This window comes from Planococcus citri, chromosome 5, assembly GCF_950023065.1.
Source record: "Planococcus citri chromosome 5, ihPlaCitr1.1, whole genome shotgun sequence".
Lineage (NCBI taxonomy): Eukaryota > Metazoa > Arthropoda > Insecta > Hemiptera > Pseudococcidae > Planococcus > Planococcus citri.
The window spans coordinates 64909200-64925998 of NC_088681.1; the positions used below are offsets into that span (position 1 = coordinate 64909200).

The 16799-nt window shown below is 34.6% G+C and overlaps 1 protein-coding gene across 1 annotated transcript in view; it reads left to right on the forward strand.

The window, feature by feature from the left end:
• LOC135847732 (uncharacterized) overlaps positions 1-13691 on the forward strand; it is a 39898-nt gene extending 26207 nt beyond the window's left edge. The window contains exon 3 of the mRNA XM_065367408.1: positions 11606-13691. Coding sequence (XP_065223480.1) covers positions 11612-13516 — 1905 coding nt within the window. The 5' untranslated portion in view covers positions 11606-11611 and the 3' untranslated portion in view covers positions 13517-13691. The remainder of the gene's footprint in view (positions 1-11605) is intronic.
• The last annotated feature ends 3108 nt before the right edge of the window (positions 13692-16799 follow it).

The window sequence follows — 16799 nt, forward strand, 5'->3', positions numbered from 1 at the left end:
TTGATTTCTAACAACTTTCTCTCTAGTGATGATAAAAGGAAAAAGGTCTAAACATTTGAAAATTTGAAAAATAGATACGTTATGTACCTAAATAGCGAATTTGGGAGTACCTATCGTTTAATCCATCTTTTTAGTATGCATGTACATTGTGAAGTTGTAGTAAATTTTTTTATGTGAAAATTGTGTTTTTTCAAAAGTTCGCTTTATAAAATCACCCGCCTAATAAAATCAATTTGCCTCTGACAAATGCGACCATAATAAGTGGGGCCGACTGTATTTCAGTAGACACCCTAAACTTTTAATAAAATTAGATATAAATTTTTGAAATTTGGCTTAGGTAATTTTTTAACCGTGGTATTTTTGGTGAGGAATTGCTGTAAGTTCAAGGTCATAAGCACAGTATGTTTTCTGCCTAGGTTGTAGCTTTTTACTGAAGTAAGCAACTGGGTACCTACTTTTCTCCAATTTTTTCATTGATTTGTGAAAGTACCCCTCCTCTGGCCATGCTTGAAGCATCCAATTCTACAATCGTTTCTCTCTCTTCTTTATAAATTGCCAAAACTGGCTCACTTGTTAACAAAGTTTTCAATTTTTGGAATGCTTCTTCATGTTCTTCTTTCCATTTGACCTTTGTAGTAGGTTTCACATCACCCTTAGTGAGTTTAGATAGGCAACTTGAAATTTTTGCAAAATTTTTGATAAACTTTCTATACCTAATGTGAGCACATTTCCACAAATGACATCACATTTCTCACTGTGATTGGTCTGGGAAAATTCCGAATTGCTCTTGTATTTTTCTCAATTGGCTTGATTTTCTCTCCATTTACCTTGTAGCCCAATAATTCGATTTCATCATAGAAAAACTTACACTTGGAAGTTAGCATCCAATTCGACAATCGTTTCTCTCTCTTCTTTATGAATTGCCAATACTGACTCACTTATTAACAAAGTTTTCAATTTTCTATCTGGTCTTGAGATTTTGTGGGACGCCTTAAAAAATATTGATGAATTTTCTAGACAGCGCCGCTGCTTAGTACATACGTAGCCTATGATAAAATATGATGAATACTTATATTGTATTTTTTTTAAAAAATTGATGAAACCGTGTACAAAGCAATTTATTAAATTTGGAATAGCATATGCCAGATTTTGTGCACTGATTCGGACAGTTTTTAAGGCATATTTCCACAATCTTGAATTTTTAAAATACGGCTGGAGACTCCACCATAGCTTAAAATTACTTCTAATCAACTCAGTATGGTGAAATATTATGATGTAAAGTAAATTTTACTAGGCAGTCCCACTTCATTGGGCAAAATTACCTACTGTGGAAACTTCAACTTTTGAAAATCTGCTGGAGATTCCAGAACTGCTAAAAATAGCTCGAAAGTGTTTCCAGTTGATTCGTGGGGTACATTCTGCGTATGTACGTACTACGTAGGTAGTATGGTGAAGTTTAGATTTTTTGATTTTTGAGCACTTTGACTTCTATAAAATCTTATCAAAAAATCGAAAAATGAACTCCATGTGTGCCAGATCTTGTGCTTCTATTATTTCCTTGTTTGCGTAGCCTGTTACTCTCATATCATTTATTCAATCCTTACAATTCTAGGTTCAAATGGAAGTTCAACGACACCAAGAACTAGGAATGGCCGAAGTCACCTCAAAAGTGTATGACATTATTCATCCGACTCCTGTTTCGCTGAAAAAACTATCTGCAATCATCATTAGCCTAGAAATATGGCTGCGTAAAGTGGATGAATTTCGCACGAGTAGAAAATTGAAAGAATTTAACCCATGCAGGCTGCGAAGAGAAACTTCCTGGATGAAAGCTATGCTTCCTGATTTACCGTCCACGATTTACAAGATGATCGAAGAAGTTGTCTCAGGATTTGGGTATTCGATGCAATGTTGGACACTTGAGCATTACAGTACAGGCTTTTGTTTTCAATACAGTGATTTGAACTATGTTTTAGAAGACTTTGATGATTTTGTGTGCGATTATGACGGGTCTATTCATTACCTCAGGACAGCAGAACGTATGATGCGTTGTGAAGGATTCAATTCGAAAATGAAGTTTATAATCGCTTGTATGTATTTCTTCGAAGACGATATCAGACGAATTTGGCCATCAGTATCGAGAAAAATGAACCTGGATTACATTAATTTTCACGAATGCCCGCAATTGTATTACTGGATTTGTCGCCTCACGAATAAGTTACATACAATACCAATCTGGCAGGGTAAAACTGTTGATGAAAGAATGTTTTGGTATTCTATGCCTTATAATAGGCCTTCCATGGAGTATTTTTGGAATCTTATACCTCACGAAAATCGATTACAAAGGGCTGTAGACGAGCTTCAAAGGTCTGATTTTTTTAGATTCATTTTACCGAAATTGGATGATCGACAGCTTGATAAATTCGTCAATGACAGTAATGACGATCGTTTGTATACCATATTTGTAAATCTTGACTGCGATGAATGGTTCGTCCTGAGAACTTGGTTGCACATTAGCGACATTACAGTGGAAAGTAATTTCACAAATTGTATCATTCGTATGTTTGGATTGGAGTATAATTCTGAAGTTGACCACTTTGACTCGGAACAGTGGCAATATTTGTGTTGTCAGATATGGAATCATGCGCCGCTTAATTTAAAACAATCGTTGATCAGAGTTATCTCATCCGACAGCAGCTGGTTCAAAGCTATCAGTCTTGACTAGGCTATTGACCCGTTTTATGATTTTAATCAGATAAACGTCGAGTTGCTGTTGAATATTCTACAAGATGCATCTTTGAAAGAAAGGAACTTATTCTGGCGTAACAGCTGGAGTTTTTTAATTGACGTGGTTCGAAGCAAAGATTTACCAGCAGTGATGGAATTATGCTTCGAGAACGAAGATGAGATAAATCAGTTCAAGCAAAACGTTATGGTTAAAAGCGGAGAAGTCCTGAAGTTCTGCGTTACATTATTGAAAGATGGATCTTTGAAAGAATTGAAAGCCTTTATGAATTTTTGTTGTCCTGAATGGCAAGCAACGAGAAGCTTTATACAACAAATCTTGCATTCTGCTTTTTTCGGTGAACCGTATCATCTCAGTAATCTTAGTTGGCTTCTCGGTGTGATCGAGGAATTTAATGACTTTGTTGACGATGTTTCTACCAATTTTACAAATTGGTTTATCTCGTCGCCTTCGTATATGGAGAGTTTATCGGAAATTATTTGCTCAGAAGAATTTTCTTCGGAAACTATCATCAAGTTTATTGATATTGCCGTTGTTTCAATGGATAACACCGAAATACAGGTCAAAATGAGTTTGATTGATTCATTAAAACAGTATTTGACTAAGAATGCACGTCACCGTGATAAAATATTCGGCAAGGATGTATTCAACTCGATTTTATTATGGTGCTTGGGAAGTAATGAAGGAGTGGAAGAATTCAAACTAAGCTGCACTTTGTAGTAGAGCCACATGGTCATATAAATCAAGCCGGAAAATTTGCGATTTTTTATTCCTCAATCTAACTCTAAGTTATGTTAAGTTTTCTATGTATTTTTTGGTCTTTCGATTCACTAATATGTATCATTTATTTTTCGTTGTGCTGTAAGTTTTAGTAAATCGCTATTAGCTACGATTAAAATTCTTGAAAAAAATGTTTCAAATTTCTCGAATATCGAATCATTCATTTGTTTTTCAAGCACCTTTCACTCGTATCTGCGGGTTTTCAGCTAGTTTATGATTTTTGTGAGATATTCAAATAAACGTTCATATGACAAATTCAACAACTCTTACGATTTTTATAGAACTTGTGGACATTCACGGTTTGTTTTGAATGGCGAGTGACAGATTCGAGTTATTTTTAACTCCAAAATGAACCATTTTCAAAATTTGTAATTTATCCAAATCAACGAAATAGCCTATTGTTGAAATTGCATTCAAATTTTGGAATTTGTTAAAAGTGCAAAAAATTGTCGAGGTTGGTGTGAAAAACAGTTGAAAAGAAAGACCAAAAAAATTTAATGAGATCGACCTCAATATCCTGTGATCAGAATTGACGATGGAAACTCGATTTAAGAAGAATCACATCTGATGAAATTATTCGAATCTCGAATCGAATCACATTCGAATTTCAAAATGGAATCATGATTCGTATTCACAAGTACATTATGATCTAGTGTCCCTCTAGCTTGAATTTTCAGGCACTCGGCATTCAAATTCGGGTTTTAAACACTTTGGAATACAGTATCGACAATCTTCACATTTGAAATTCCAACTTCGAGATCTAAGATCGCCCCAACCTCAGTATCTATAGCCTTCGGTTAAAAACAGCCTGTCGCTAACAGTCCTGTAAGTCCTGCTTTTCAACAATTTCATTAAAAAATTCTGCTTTATTTTCAATCAGACTTGGAATTTTCAATTTACTCGTTTCCCTTTTTAGTGGAATTTTGAAAAAATTTCGTCGTTTTTATTTGATTCTCCAAAATTTAATAACTATAGATTATTATTACATAAAATTTACTTCAAAAAAAAAAGCGAGTGACCAATCAATTTACTCATCAGAGAACACTGAACTCATTAATGAAGTCAAATATCAAGTTTCACTCTCCACTTCTCAACCTTAGCAATTCAGCACCCATATATGGGCGCTGAATTGCATTTTGATATTTTTCACAACATTTTTTTCAAAACAGAAAAATCTAAAAATGTTGGAGGCTCTAGAAAAGCTCAAAACTACCACTTTTTGATGAAGTAGGTGAAAAAATATGGTTTTGTTTTTTTTTTGTGTGGCTTATATAGGCAAAAAATACGTCAATTTGAAGCTTTTACCCCACAATTTACTTTTCACACTTTTCACAACTTTTCACACTTTTCAATGAAGTTTTCACTTTTCATTTCACTAAAATTACTTTTCTGAAAAGTGCACATCTCTATCTATCACTGATAACAAATTCAGGCATTGTGCATTATGGAATAAAATTTTGAAAAGTTGAGTACATCTAAATTCTTGAGTTGACATATCATCTAGCAGCTCTAAATCAAATTCACAAGTAATTATAAAAAATATGAAAATACATACAAACAAGTACTTTTTTCTGGACTCCATTATCATTAATGTGTAAAGGATCAAAAGTGCTGATATCACATCAGGAAAATGGACTGCTTTGATTCACTCAAAATTCTGTTAAGGGAGGAATTGATAGATACTTATAAGGACCGCCATTGTAATATTTGCAATTGGCACGTAGTACACAGTGATCTGCTTTTTGGGATCCAGCAATTTTTTCTCAATTCGGATAGAGTATGGGGAACACCAACTTCGAATAGTAAATGAGTGAATCAGCAAAACCTATAATACATATTTTGAGAATCATGATTCATGAAATAAACACAGCCAATTAGGTTGTGTTAAGATAGTTTCTGTTGTGGATGTATACAATCCACCGCGGTTGAAAGCTTCTTCGGCTTTCTAGACGATATTATCTACTCGAGTTGACATTTTCTCATATAGCTTAATGTTGAATCAAGTAGTTAGTTGAGAGTTTTAAACTAAGAACAATTGATTTTGAATGGAGGCTGAATCACAGCTGTATTAACCCCCCTCCCCCACTGTTGAAAAAAAATCAAAAAAATGAGAAAACAATGCAATTTATGAAAATTTAGATATTGTTTCTGAGTCAGAATTTTTCCAAATGATATCTTTTTCAGGAAAAAACTTTCTCCAGCCCTACAAAGCATATTAGCTCCCTTGTGAGAAGCCCTTCGACGTTGAAAAAAAAAATTTTAAAATGAGAATAAATCAAAATCATCAGGAAAAATTTTTTGAAAATATCTCATCTTCTCATTAGAATAATTGTTTTACATACTTAACCCCCTTTTCAAGGGAAAATCTTTGTCGGGCCTCCAAATTATGCTGGCTCTCTTGTATGGAGATTGGAGACCCCCAAATTTGGGAAAAACTAAAAAATATGAGAAATTGATGTCATTAGAAAATTTTTTGAAAATTTTTCATTCAAGTATGGGCAGAGTCTTTCTAAACAATAAGCATTTTTAAAAAAATTTTCCCCCGTCTCCTAAACGATGTTGCGGTTACCTAAACAGGCGAGAATTTGACCACCTAGGTAGAAGTGGACAAAGAGGGGCGAGGAGGAGAGGGTGAATCTTGAAATCTTATTATCCTTCATGAGGAAAAATGTCAAAAATAATCACCTATTAGAATATTTTCAGGGTGTCTAACGGTCCTTCCGGTCCTTCTAGGTCAGTAAAAGTTTGTCTTTTTGCCTATGGGTCCTTCTTTTCGAAAAAGTCAGTAAAAAGTCCTTCTTTTTGCCCGAAGGTCCTTCTTTTTTCCAAAGTTTCAAATAATTCTGTCATTTAAAATCAAAATCAGAAATCAAGTTTTTGCATAAAAAATGGCGTTTTACGTTTTAAATTATCAATTTTTCACAGCTGTCACCCTCGCATCCCTCGATCAGATTTGAATTTTACTACATCAATTTTCAAACATTTCCTAGAATAGAAAAATCAACTCGAGAAATTCCAAAAACATAATCCAATCAATGAAAAAATTCAAAAAAAATTTTATTCGATATTTTTGTTTCCAACTTCCCTTTTTATAAAATGGTTCGAACCACGTCTGGCCAGTTAGTTGGAAAAATCTTGTTGGGAAAGGGGGGGTGTAGAGTAAATAATTGGGTAACTTTAACTCGAAAAGTTGAAAGAATTTCTCAGTCTCACCTCCCCCCCCCCATCTTCCACCACACATCGATTCGTCACGCCTTTGAAAATGAAATGTAATGTTTTGTATGGAAAGTTTTATGCTCACCTCTGTTTTTTACATTAAAAATTTTTTTAATCACTTTTTTGATTACTTTTTGGTTGCTGAAGTTACTTTTTTCAGAAAAATTTAAGTACAATCCCTGATATTAGAATTTTTTATTAAAATAGTTTCCCAATAATTACTCAATTTGTATGTCTACAAAGAACTTGAAAATATGGCGAGTGAAAAAAATATGAAAAAAAAAGATAAGAAAAAGGTACGAATTTTTGTTTTTTGGATTTGATATAGCTATACCGGACACCCTGGAAAAGAAACTGATCAGGTCTATCTAAATATTAAAGTTTTTTTTTTTTTTTTGGCAATTTCGTGAAAATAAATTAGGGGGCTATCAGTTGGTACCTTCCAAAAGGTCCTTCCAAGGTACTTCTAAGGTACTTCTTTTTAGTTTTCAAATTTTGTTAGACACCCTGATTTTGAAAATCTATGGTCACCTTGAAGACTTTATTTTTGGGCGGAGGGGGAGGGAGGTTCACTATGGGTAGATTGTACGACGTTGGCGAGGTACAAAATTTCATTTTTAGAGTACGAAAAAGGCAGGAGTTGAGCTTTCTGGATTTTACATTTTTAGTAGACACCCTAAACTTTTTTTAAATAGTAAATTTTTGAAATTCTGCTGAAGTGATTTTATAACCGTGGTACTTTTTGGCAAGGAAGGAGGTGGCATTACTTTTAAGATCCTTCTATGTTAACTTGAAATTTTATGGGACGCTTTGAAAATTATTGATAAATTTCCTAAACAGCACCGCTGTTTGGTACGTAGCCTATGATAGAATATGATGAATGCTTATATATTTAAAAAAAAAAAATTTAATGACCGTGTGCAAAGCAATTTATTAAATTTGGAATAGCATGTGCCAGATTTCGTGCATTTTCCAAAATCTTGAATTTTCAAAATACTTACGGCTGGAGACTCCAACACAGCTTAAAATTGCTTCTTCTAATCGACTCAGTACATATGAGGAGCTGAGAATCAAAACTCACATTTGCCAAAAAAAAAAAATACCGTTTTATGGCAGATTTGGATATACCGTTTTACACTCTATAATGTGACATATTCGGTTTTTTTGGATCAAAGTCATTTTGGTGTGAAATTCACCTTCAAAACCAAGGGTTAGAATCAAAACTCACATTTGCCATTGGCAAATGTGAGTTTTGATGAAAACTTGGTTTTGTTTGCAAAATTCCATAGGGAAAAGTTTGATAACAAGCTGAATTTTGGTACACGGGGGTTTTTTGATACGCTGAACACGAATTTGGGGTGTCCAGGTGAATCCGGTGTACGCTTCCCCCTTTTTTGTGGACCTTAAGCCCCCAAATTTGTTTTTTTGCGTTTAAGTCCGAAAATATGCAATTTTATGCAAGATTTATGTTTTTTGGGTCGCAGAATACGAATTTGACAATATTTTTTTTGTAGGGGTGGGGGATGAGGGGGTTAGGGGGGCGAGAAATTCAAAATTTGACTATAATGATGTGTGATATGTCGAAATGTATGTTTTTGAGGGTGTAGATCACGAATTTGACAATATTTTTTTTCGTAGGGGTCAATGGTGGCGGCTGAGGGGTGAAAATGGTTAAAAATTCAAAATTTGACTATAATGATGTGTGACATGTCGAAATGTATGTTTTCGTGGTTGTAGATCACGAATTTGACAATATTTTTTTCGTAAGGGTTGATGGTGGAGGATGAAGGGGGTGAAAAATTCAAAATTTGACCATAATGATGTGTGATATGTCGAAATGTATGTTTTTGAGGGTGTAGATCACGAATTTGACAATATTTTTTTCGTAGGGGTGAATTGTGGGGGATGAAGGGGGTGAAAACGGTGAAAAATTCAAAATTCGACCATAATGATGTGTGATATGTCAAAATGTATGTTTTTGAAGGTGTAGAAAAGGTGAAGGGTGGGGGATGGAGAATTTTCTATTGGAGAGCCGTCAAAGTCCCTGGAAGAAAAAATTTGTAACATTTAAACAAAATTCACCATGATTTTTCACTATAATTGACTGTTGTCGTCGCCGGGGCATTCGGGGGCAAAAATGGCAAATGACATCTTGAAATACACTATCTGAAGTACTAGCCCCTGGGATTTCCCGTGCATCTACGTGCAAAAATTTGTTCTATTCCTATTTATGTAGCAGAATAGGCAAAACACGGAGTTTTAACGTAAATTAAACCTCTATAATGACTTTATAACAAACTAAAATCGAGTAAATTGATGAAAGTTACTCACTTTCAGTTGAATTATTCATACTTGGTACATTTCGACATATTACACATCATTATAGTCAAATTTTGAATTGTTCACCGTTTTCACCCCCTTCATCCCCCACAATTCACCCCTACGAAAAAAATATTGTCAAATTCGTGATCTACACCCTCAAAAACATACATTTCAACATATCACACATCATTATGGTCAAATTTTGAATTTTTCACCCCCTTCATCCCCCACCATCAACCCTTACGAAAAAAATATTGTCAAATTCGTGATCTACAACCACGAAAACATACATTTCGACATGTCACACATCATTATAGTCAAATTTTGAATTTTAAACCATTTTCACCCCTCAGCCCCCACCATTGACCCCTACGAAAAAAATATTGTCAAATTCGTGATCTACACCCTCAAAAACATACATTTCGACATATCACACATCATTATAGTCAAATTTTGAATTTCTCGCCCCCCTAACCCCCTCATCCCCCACCCCTACAAAAAAAATATTGTCAAATTCGTATTCTGCGACCCAAAAAACATAAATCTTGCATAAAATTGCATATTTTCGGACTTAAACGCAAAAAAACAAATTTGGGGGCTTAAGGTCCACAAAAAAGGGGGAAGCGTACACCGGATTCACCTGGACACCCCAAATTCGTGTTCAGCGTATCAAAAAACCCCCGTGTACCAAAATTCAGCTTGTTATCAAACTTTTCCCTATCGTCGTAATTAAAACAGTGAAAAAAAATTTGATTGCAAATCTTGGAGTCAAAACTCACATTTGCCATTCTTTGTCTGGATATTAAAGCAGAAGGGAGGTAGGTGAAAATCAGTCAACACAGGGAATCGTGTTCTAGTAGCGCTATCTAATGATTCATTTTGGTATTATAAGTTTTTTCAACTGGCAACACTACTAACTCAGTTTTTCGCGTTTTTCTCAAAATCGTTTATGGTGGCAAATGTGAGTTTTGATTCTCAGCTCCTCATATGTATGTTGAAATATTATCGTATAAAGAAAATTTTAGTGGGTAGTCCAACTTCATTGGGCCAAAGAAAATCTGGTGGAGATTCCAGAACTGCTAAAAACAGCTCGAAAGTGTTTCCAGTCGATTCGTAGGGTCTAAAATAGGGTACATACCAACATTCTACGTAGGTAGGTAGAGGTACGGTGAAGTTTTGATTTTTACGATTTTTGGGCACAAATTTGGCTTCTATAAAATCTCACTTTGGAGCAGGAAAATAATGTAAAAAAGCGAGAGCAAAAAGGAAAAAATTGGCACATAAATTTTTTCTTCGGGAATGTGTTCAGATGAACCCCCCTGAACTACCAAAAAAAAACCGAACCTCCTAACCCTGGAGCTAATTTTTTTAGGGGGCTAAAACCGGTTCCGATTCACGTTTTTTGCGATTTACTCCGAAAATATTAGGTTTACGAGAAAAACTACCATGACTAAAAATGTTCCCCTTCAAATTCTCGACAATTTGATATTAGGCTCGATACCCACCCCTCAAGAGGGGTGTCTGAAAAAAGGGGTGGAAAGAGTAGGTGTTTGAAAAAAAAGTCAGTCCAATAAATTGATCAAAGTTACCACTTAATATCATTCGTTTTCGCTCAATTTTTTTTTACAAAGTCTACTCACCCAACTATTAATCACACCACCATTGATTGGTCTTCAGCCCTCCCAAAGGGTTGGTGGGGGATGCTTGGTTTTTCAAGTAACACACAACTGAATCATATATTTGAAAAACGAATCTGGACATGCGATATATCGAATGGTATGTTTTCGAAGTCGCTGAATACGAATACCAACTTATTTTCTGGGTCCAACTCTTCAAAACCCCTCTGTGACCCAAAAAGGGGGTTAAAATTTTGAAAAATTGTGAAAAGTCGAGTGATATATCGAATGGTATGTTTTCGAGGTCGCTGAGTACGAATATGAACTTATTTTTTGTGTCCCGCCCTCCAATGTCTCTCTGGGCCCCAACAAGGGGGCCAAAATTTCAAAAAAATCATCAAAAAGTCGAGTGATATATCAAATGGAATGTTTTTGAGGTCGCCAAGCACAAATATGAACTTACTTTTGGGTCCCCTCTCACAATGTTCCTCTTCGCTCCAAAAAAGGGGCCAAATTTTGAAAAATCATGAAAAGTCGAGTGTTAAAATTAGCTCCAGGGTTAGGAGGTTCGGGTTTTTTTTTGGTAGTTCAGGGGGTTCATCTGAACACATTCCCGAAGAAAAAATTTATGTGCCAATTTTTTCCTTTTTAATACCGCTATTTGCCTGCTCTAACTCCAGAACCTAACCTAAAGTATTGGCTGGTGATGCATTTCGGCTTGCTCTTTCAAAATTCAGCTTTGATCAGTCTGAAAAGTTTTTTACCTGTTAAAATTGAAGAATTGTTTGAACGTTCCTTTCTAACATGTACTTATTACCTATTAAATTTAGATCAGTATGTGCCAGATTTTGTTCTTCTATTTTTCCTCATTTTTCGTCGCCTGTTCCTCTCATATCATTAATTCGATCCTTATAATTCATTCTAGGTTCAAATGGAAGCTCAACAACACCAAGAACTAGAAATGGCCGAAGTCACCTCAAAAGTGTACGATATTATTCATCCGACTCCAGTTTCGCTGAAACAACTGTCAGCTATCGTCGTCAGCCTCGAAATATGGCGACATAAAATCAATGAATATCGCACGAGTAAAAAATTGAAAGAATTTGACCCACGCTGGCTGGAAAATACCTGGATGAAAACTATGCTTCCTGATTTACCGTCCACGATTTACAAGACGATCGAAGAAGTTTCCACAAGATTTAGGCATTCGATAGAATATTGGCGAACTCATCATTATGATATGGGATTTTGTTATCAGTACAGTCACGAGAACTATGTTTTAGAAGACTTCGATGATTTCGTGTGCGATTATGATGGCTCTATTGATTACGCGAGGACAGCCCAATGTATGATGCGTTGTGAAGGATTCAATTCGGAAATGAAGTTCATAATTGCTTGCATGTATTTCTTCGAAGACGATATCAGAATAATTTGGCCATCTGTATCGAGAAACATGAACGTAGATCTTATCGATTTTGACAAATGCCCGCAATCGTATTACTGGATTTGCCGTCTCACGAATAAGTTGGACAAAATACCAACCATGAGTAGAGAAACTGTTGACGAAAGAATGTTGATGGCTTGGATGCCTTATAATAGACCTTCGGTCGAGTATTTTTGGAATCGGATACCTCACGAAAATCAATTACAAAGAGATGTTGACGAGCTTCTAAATTATAATTTTGTTAGATTTATTTTACCGAAATTGGATGATCGACAGCTTGTTGAATTCTTTGACGATAGTAATGGCAATCGTTTGTATACCGTGTTTGTAAATCTTTATTGTGATGAATGGGTCGTCCTGAGAACTTGGTTCCACATTTGGAACATCGTAAGGGAAAGTGATTTTACAAATTGCATCATTCGTATGTTTGGATTGGAGTGTGGTATTGATGATGAGCGCTTTGACATGAAAAAGTGGCAATATTTGAGTTTGCATGTATGGAATCATGCGCCGCTTAATTTGAAACAATCAGTGATCAGAGTTATCTCATCCGACAGCAGCTGGTTCGAAGCTATCTCTCTTGACTGCGCGATTGACCCGTTTTATGATTATAATCAGATAAACGTCGAGTTGCCGTTGACTATTCTACAAGATGCATCTTTGGAAGAAAGAAACTTATTCTGGCGTAACAGCTGGAGTTTTTTAATCGAAGTGGTTCGAAGCAAAGATTTGCCAGGAGTGATGGAATTATGCTTCGAGAACGAAGATGAGATGAATCAGTTCAAGCAAAACGTTATGGTTAGAAGCGGAGAAGTCCTTGAGTTCTGCGTTACATTATTGGAAAGCGGTTATTTGAGAGAATTGAAAGCCTTTATGAATTTTTGTTGTCCTGAATTGCAAGCAACGAGAAACTTTAAACAACGAATCCTGTATTCTGCTTTTCACGATGAACCTTGTCATCCCAATAACCTTAGTTCGATTGTCTGCGCAATCGAGGAATTTAATGACTTTGTTGAAGATGTTTCTACCAATTTTAAAGATTGGCTTATCTCGTCGCCTTCGTTTATGGAGAGTTTATCGGGGGTCATTTGCTACGCAGAATGTGCTTCGGAAACGATCATCAAATTTATTGAGTTTGCCCTTGTTTCAATGGATAACACCGTAATGCAGGTCAAAATGAGTTTGATTGATTCGTTAAAACAGTATTTGACTAAGAATGCGCGTTACTGTGATGACACATTCGACAAGAATGTATTCAACTCGATTTTATTATGGTGCTTGGGAAGTAACGAAAGAGTTGAAGAATTCAAACTAAGCATGCACTTCGTAGTAGAGCCAGATGGCCATCAAAAATCAAGCCAGAGAATTTGCGATTTTTATTCCTCAATCTAACTCTAAGTTTTGTTAGGTTTTGTATGTATTTTTTGTTCTTTTGATTAACTGATATATTATCATTTATGCTTTCGTTGTGCTATAAGTTTTAGTAAATCGCTATTAGCTACGATTAAAATTCTTGAAAAAAATGTTTCAAATTTCTCGAATATAAAATCATTTATTTTGTTATGTATCCAAGCTCCTTTCACTCGTACCTGCGGGTTTCAGCTAGTTTATGATTTTGCGAGATATTCAAATAAGCGTCCATGTGACGAATTCTCATCAACTCTTACGATTTTTATATGTATGTAGAACTTGTGGACATTCACGGTTTGTTTTGAATGGCGAGTGACAGATTCGAGTTATTTTCAACTTCAAAATGAACCATTTTCAAAATTTGTAATTTATCCAAATCAACGAAATAGCCTATTGTTGAAATTGCATTCAAATTTTGGAATTTGTTAAAAGTGCAAAAAATTGTCGAGGTTGGTGTGAAAAACAGTTGAAAAGAAAGACCAAAAAAATTTAATGAGATCGACCTCAATATCCTGTGATCAGAATTGACGATGGAAACTCGATTTAAGAAGAATCACATCTGATGAAATTATTCGAATCTCGAATCGAATCACATTCGAATTTCAAAATGGAATCATGATTCGTATTCACAAGTACATTATGATCTAGTGTCCCTCTAGCTTGAATTTTCAGGCACTCGGCATTCAAATTCGGGTTTTAAACACTTTGGAATACAGTATCGACAATCTTCACATTTGAAATTCCAACTTCGAGATCTAAGATCGCCCCAACCTCAGTATCTATAGCCTTCGGTTAAAAACAGCCTGTCGCTAACAGTCCTGTAAGTCCTGCTTTTCAACAATTTCATTAAAAAATTCTGCTTTATTTTCAATCAGACTTGGAATTTTCAATTTACTCGTTTCCCTTTTTAGTGGAATTTTGAAAAAATTTCGTCGTTTTTATTTTGATTGTCTAAAATTTAATAACTCTAGATCATTATTACATAAAATTTATTGTCGTAATCAAAATCCTTTTTTAGAAAATAATTATTCTTATCTACTTGAATTTATTCGAGATATGTAAGTACAATGATTTAATTTATGATGTATTATTTACTGATATTAAGTCACTTATGTATTTGTAATTCCATGTGACATTTAAACAATACATGTACGAGTAGGTATTAAAAAAAAAAAAAAAAATCGAATTTAAAAATGTTGCAAATTCTTCTACTTTCTTTCCTTTGTTCAAAGTAATTTTTTAAGAACTGGAATTCATTTTTTTTCAACATTTAAAAACATCAGTGTGTTTACGAGCGTCTTTGAAGTCGTTACTCGCTAAATTTGCGAAAAAGTTCGAATTTTTACCATAAACCAACAAAACTTCGCTGAAAATGGCTCGAAAAAGTTCTAAATTTCACTACGCATCGTGAAAATCAAGGTGCAAAATTTCATTCAAGACTATCCAAAAATACAAAACATTTTGCGTTGAAACTTCATACGTTTAAAATGATTATTTATAGTACATACTCGTACTTCGCAAATTGTAAATTTTCAAAAGCTTTCGTTCTGATAAAATTGGAAAATTTTTCAAAAATTTTGCCTATTCGCTTCACTTTGCAGTAAAATGTTTTTTTCTCTTTTTGATTTCAGTTTTTTTTTTGGGGGGGGGGGGGGGGGTGTTTATAATTGCAAGATTATTACACCCGTTTAGAGAGGGGTTTAGATTTGATTTATTAGGTTGGTTTCTTTCAGTAGGGTTATGAATTTTTGGATTTCAGAAGGGTTGTCTGGGATAGTCATTGAATTTGAGTCTATTTGGAGACATAGTCTTGTTTGCTGTAATTTAGGACAGGTGAATAGTAAATGTTGAATGGATGTTGGTTCATTTTCGCAGAATTGACAGGGGGTTTTGGAATTTTTCGGTAGAGGTGGTTGTGTGTGATTTTAGAGTGACCTATTCTTAGGCGGGTTATAATTATTTCTTCTCTTCTGTTTAAGTGATCAAGGTTCTTCCAGGGGTAGATTGTTTTTTTGTGTTGTAAGAGTTTGTTTGATGTCTGAGATGACCAGAAATTTAGCCATTTTGAGTGAGTATTTTGTGTAAAGAATGATTTTATATCGTCAGGGGTGAAAAAGGTGAAGGGTGGGGGGTTAATGGCTGATTTTGCATAGGTGTCAACAATTTCATTTCCTTCAATGCCTACATGACTAGGGGTGTACATAAGGTGGATTGTGTGGTTTGAATTTTGGAGATCTAGCAGAATTTTGTGAATATTTTGAACAATAGGGTGATCTGAAAAAATGTTTTGTATGGAGATCAAGGAGCTAAAAGAGTCACTTTGTATTAAAAAGTTTTTGTTTTCAAGCTGTGTGGTGGATATGTTCAAAAGACAATGGTTAATTGCAAGAAGTTCTGCAGTATATAATATTGAACTTGAAGAGACCTCGTGAATTTTAATCTGTGTAGTTTGATATGAGTTCCAGATAATGGCTAAAATGGCTCTCAATTTCTGAAGGAGAATGGTTTCTTTTTGGATAATTTCTCAGTTGAAAATCAATTTGTAGAGGTTTTAATAGCCAAGGAGGGTGGGTTTTTGAATGAGATTAATTTTGAGATCAATTTCAAAGTTTTTTATTTCAGAGATGTATTTTACAAGTGGGTTGTCATTTTGTTGGAAATGATGTAATCTGAATATTGAGATAAGATTTTGGAGGGGATGTGATGAATTTATTTGTTATCTATTAGTGATTTTCTGAAATTTGAGGGTAGTTCTGCAGCTTCACAGTAGATAATATCAATGGATGAGGAGTAAAGAGCGCCAATGCAAATCCATAAAGAAGAATTTTGAACAGTTTTCAAGATATTGGCTGTTTTATTTGAAATTTTTGTAAAGCATGGACTACCATAGTCAATTTTGCTGCGGATGAGAGATTTGTACAGGTGGATAAATAATTTACGGGAAGGGTTATATTTAGAATTTTTAATTATTTTGAGTAAATTAATTCGTTTCAAGAGTTCTGATTTCACGTTTAGAAAATGGGGGGTCCAAGTTAGTTTTTTGTCAAATGTAAGTCCGAGAAATTTGGTAGAAGATTTGAACTCTAAGGAGCGACCTTCAAATTGAATGATCAAAAACTGAAAAAGAGCTAAAAAAAAAACACGAAAAAACAGATAAAATTATAAATGTTTTTTTCTTTTATCAAATTGAGTTCAGGTACTGAAGTTTTCAATTTTCTTTTCAATATTTTTTGACTTCTAGAGAGAGAGTAAGTATACTTCAATT